Source organism: Lactuca sativa, chromosome 1 (genome assembly GCF_002870075.4).
Source record: "Lactuca sativa cultivar Salinas chromosome 1, Lsat_Salinas_v11, whole genome shotgun sequence".
NCBI lineage: Eukaryota > Viridiplantae > Streptophyta > Magnoliopsida > Asterales > Asteraceae > Lactuca > Lactuca sativa.
In genome coordinates, this window is record NC_056623.2 from 161,405,587 (window position 1) to 161,410,153 (window position 4,567).

The 4,567-nt window shown below is 39.2% G+C and overlaps 1 protein-coding gene across 1 annotated transcript; it reads right to left on the reverse strand.

Annotated features, from left to right (window-relative positions):
* Positions 1–844: 844 nt before the first annotated feature.
* On the reverse strand, positions 845–4,219 carry LOC111902305 (receptor-like protein EIX1). The gene has a single exon (XM_023898152.2). The coding sequence runs from the start codon at positions 4,173–4,175 to the stop codon at positions 1,032–1,034; it is 3,144 nt and encodes a 1,047-aa protein (XP_023753920.1). The 5' UTR covers positions 4,176–4,219; the 3' UTR covers positions 845–1,031.
* Between the last annotated feature and the right edge of the window lie 348 nt (positions 4,220–4,567).

Consider the following 4,567-nt stretch of genomic DNA (forward strand, 5'->3'; position numbering starts at 1 on the left):
TACGTCCAAACTACATATTTGAGTCCAATAATTCGTCTTAACCCATAAAGTCGATCACTTGGTGGCTTGCAACCCACCAAATGACCCAAACATAGAATAATAGCAACTAACTCCATAAAAATGGCTAGATCTTATGCATGGTTGCATAAAGGCCTTAAATTGAAACTTTACTGCTAAGGGTGCAACCCTAAGCTCAAAAACGAAGTTGCATGATAAAGATCCATCCTTTGGACCTAAAGAGTTCCAAAGCTTCGTAACCCTAGATCTAAGTTCCTAAGAGGAAAGTTGGAAGCTTTATAACTCCTTTGAGTGCCAAAGGATGAACTAGTCCCAGATCCTTCTCAAGTTCTTCTTCTTCAACTCCTCTTCTCTTCTTCCAAGCTTTTCTTCACCAAAAATGAGCTCAAAAGGTCAAACACACACAACAATCGAGTATGAGGGCGTATTAGGGTTTTTTGAGGGTGAGGGACTCGTAAGGAAGCCATGGGTGGCTATAATGGGGGTATTTATATGTCTTAAGCCCTAAAAATTAGGGTTTTGGCATTTGCTCACGTACGTTGGGCGTACCTCTTGGTACACTGCGCGTACGTGCATGCGTCCCCCGAGTCCAATGTGCCTCTACGCCCCACGTACGCCAATGCTACGCCCATGGTACGACTTATAGGCGGCCCAAGATCTCAGCCCACTAGCTTAAGTCCACTCCTTAGTCCTTATATCTACATTTAGCCCAACAATAAATTAAGAAATATAAAATAAAATAATACCTCGAAGACGGTCGTTGCACATGGGCCATCGCCCTGTCTTTTAGGGGGCAAACAGACTTGATTGAGAATGCTATAGAACATTAATTAATAATACATATATAATGCTATAGAACATTAATTAATAATACATATATATTACTTCTACAATAGTTTAAGAAAGCTTTACATTCATGTCCATATACCTATATTATTTTAAAATAACTTCAGGAAGCATGAAATGACACATCTACATTATATTTATCTTAAAAACAACTTTAAATTGATAAACTAAGAAGGGCGACGGGCTCTTCGTGTGTACGTGACTGTGATTTGTGCAGTTTTTGTTTTAACACGCTCGATCCTATGAACCACACTTTCAACAAAATTAAAGTAGGCGTCACCCCAAGGTCTTCTAATCCACATGATCATCGAGGGAACCAAAATGCCAATGGCAAATCCCAGTCCAATGCTCAAAGGAAACCACTTATCGTCATCAGATTCAGCTTTGACATCATTTGGAAGAGGTGTCCTGTTGTCAGAGCTGTCACTTCCACAGTTAACAGCAAGAGGAGGTCCACAAAGATTTGGATTTCCGGAAAATGAAGATCCTCCAAAGGTTGTCATCTGTCCTCCAACAGGGATCCTGCCTGAAAAGTTATTATTGGACATGTTCAGACTACTCAAGAATGTTAACGATGACACGCTTGAAGGAATGACACCTGAAAACTTGTTGCTTGAAAGATCAAGTGAGCCCAACTGAACTAAACTGGAGATGTTTTCCGGCAAGGAACCACCGATTTGGTTTCTTGACAGATTCAAAAACACTAGACCAATCAACCTTGTTAACTCAACGGGGAAACGACCATGAAGGCTGTTTTTTGATAGATCCATGTAAGCTACCAAGGAAAGAGTTTTGGTGTACTGAAGAAACCTGCCTTCTATATATATGAACAGCCTTTCTTTGTAGTATATTCCACGGTAAACACCATAAAACCGATACTGATTCACAATTCGATCTTTAGACATGGCTATGAGATTCCCCAAGTTTGTCGGGATCATGCCACTCAGATTGTTTAAGGCAAGATCAAGGACTTGAAGATTCGATAAACCCGGGAAATTTGTAGGGATTCTTCCTGAAAAAGAATTTGATCTCAAGCTTAGAATTTTAAGAGCTGTAAGATGATCAGCTAACCATGGTGGGATATCTCCGGAAAACTTGTTGTTTGCTAGATCCATTGTCTCCAGGTGGGATAAGTTTTTAAGCGATGAAGGAAGCTCTCCTGAAAAGTTATTGTCGTCTAAGTGCAGTGACTGAAGGAAGTGTAAGTTGCCAAAAGATTGGGGAATTACTCCAGACAAATTATTGTATCCAAGGTCTAAGGCTTTAAGATATAAGCAATTCCCAATACTTGGAGGGATGGATCCAATCAACGAATTATTCAACAGATCAATGACTTCAAGTAACACCATTTCTCCTATCGACGATGGGATTTCTCCTGATAAACGGTTACTTGCAAGGGAGAGGAAGTTGAGATTTGGCATGATTTTTCCGATGTTGTATGGGATAACACCAGAAAATTTGTTGAAGGAAAGATAAAATAATTCGACTTCAACACTTGGAAGAGGAATAGGTCCTTCAAACAGGTTCGAGCTCAAATCAACGTCTGCAAATGGAGCAACGTCTAATAAAGATGGTAGCTGCCCGTGTATCTGATTGAGGGAAATATTTAGCAAGGATAGATTAAAGGTCATATCCCAAAACCAAAATGGTATTGAATCAGAAATACTGGCATTGGAGAGATCAAGAAAGTTGATATTTTTCTGAGTTTTAAGCCAATTTGGAAAAAATGGACCTACTTGACATGAACCCAGATCAAGATTTCGGACCTGGAATGGTGGGATCCAATCATCTTTCAAATGTAAGATCAAGGAATTTGAAGAAAGATGCAAGATTGTCAGTTTACTTAGCTTCAAGAAATGGGCTTCGGAAACAATGCCAGACAAATCATTGAAAGAGACATCAAAGTTCGTCAACTCAGACAGCTGACCAAAACTCTCTGGAAGAGTCCCGTTAAACTTGTTCCTTCCAAGTCCCAAACTAGTAAGTCTTTGTAATCTCCCTAAAGACGTCCGAATCGAACCATGAAGCTGGTTATAATCCAATTCCAGTTCTTCAAGATTACCCAACTGACCTACCCATTCGGGAAGTCTACCAACTAATTTATTGTTGGTCAACCACAGCTTCTCCAGGTTAGGCATTGGGCTGTTGGATACACACGTGTCCACCCCTTCGAGAACCTCTGGCAAACTTCCTGTCATGTTGTTTCCTGAAATCGACAAGAACTTCAAGTTGCAAAGTTTTCCAATTGAACCAGGAATTCCACCCTCGACGTTATTGTCAAATAGATCCAGAGAAGTGAGAGAAGTCATGTTGCCAATGGCAGCTGGAATTTTACCGTGTAACTTGTTTGAAGCAAAATCAAGAACTTCAATCTTTGGCCAGCTTCCCTTAAACAATTGTGTGCAGCTAGCTGTGAGTTTGTTATTTATCGCCAAACTTAGGTATCGTAAATTTTGTAGTTCACCTAGACTAAGTGGAACTCTTCCATAAAAACCACAGTTACTTAAATCTATGGAAGAAAGTCTTGTGAGGTTCAAAACCCAATCGGGAAACTTGGAATCAAAGCTATTCATAGAGAGGTCTAAATCCGAAAGAGCAGGAAGATCAACGCGTGAAAGAGTGGAAAGTCCACAACTTGAAAGATGAAGCATTGTTAGTGACGTAAGATTGTTCAACATTTCCCACCAGTTTGGGCCCACATGTGAGAGGTCAACGTTAGTCATCTTGAGATGCTTCAGATACCTAATCTTGGTCAACCATTCAAGAGTTTGGACGTTCAAACTACCGAAGTTGCTTGACACATCAAGATATTGCAAGCGAGAGAGGTTTCCAATACTTTGAGGAATCCGACCACTAAACCCAGCTGTTGAAAGGTTTAGGTATCTCAGATTTCTCAAGAAACCAATGAATTCTGGGACCTTATTTTCCGTGAAAGTGTTGTAGCTCAAGTCAAAGTAAGTCAAGGACTTGAGTTTGAGCAACGAAGGTCTAATCTCACCACTAAGGTTCCAGAAACCATACCTTCCGGGTTGATCATGGCCATAACTCAAAGGATACGGGTTGTGGAGATCAATCTTGTTAACAGCACCGGTTGAGTTATCACAACCAATACCATGCCACTGACAACAATAGTTTCCTTTCCATGATAAAAGCCGATGTTCGGGATCAACAAGACCTTCCCTGAAGTTAAGAAGTGCTTCTAGTTCAGACCGAGTACACTTTTTACCAGCATCATTAGCATAAGAGAAAAGAAATTCTGATCTTATTAAGAGAACAACGATTGCACTAGCTATAAATTTAGGTGCTGCCATTTTTTCTTTTTGTGAAGAGAAACATTATGTAACAAGTTCGTATATATTTGGTTCTCGGTTAGGTTGATTTTACTTACTTACCAGGAAATTTCCTGGTACACTATAAATAATCAGCAGTTGTCAAATGTAATTTCGGTACTATGATCTTTTCAATTTAATTAATAATAGTTGACTTATCCCCGACGGCTAGACCTACAAAGTTTATGCTCCCCACTAATAAGCGTGGCATAATATTTATGTTTACTATTATTGTTGTAAAATGAGTAGTTATTAAATTTTGAGTTACTTTTGTTCTAAATTTACACAATGTTTTTAACCGTTTAAATTAAAATTCCAATTCTGTTACAAAAGAATACAAATATAACCATCATTTTAAGAAACGATATACAAGC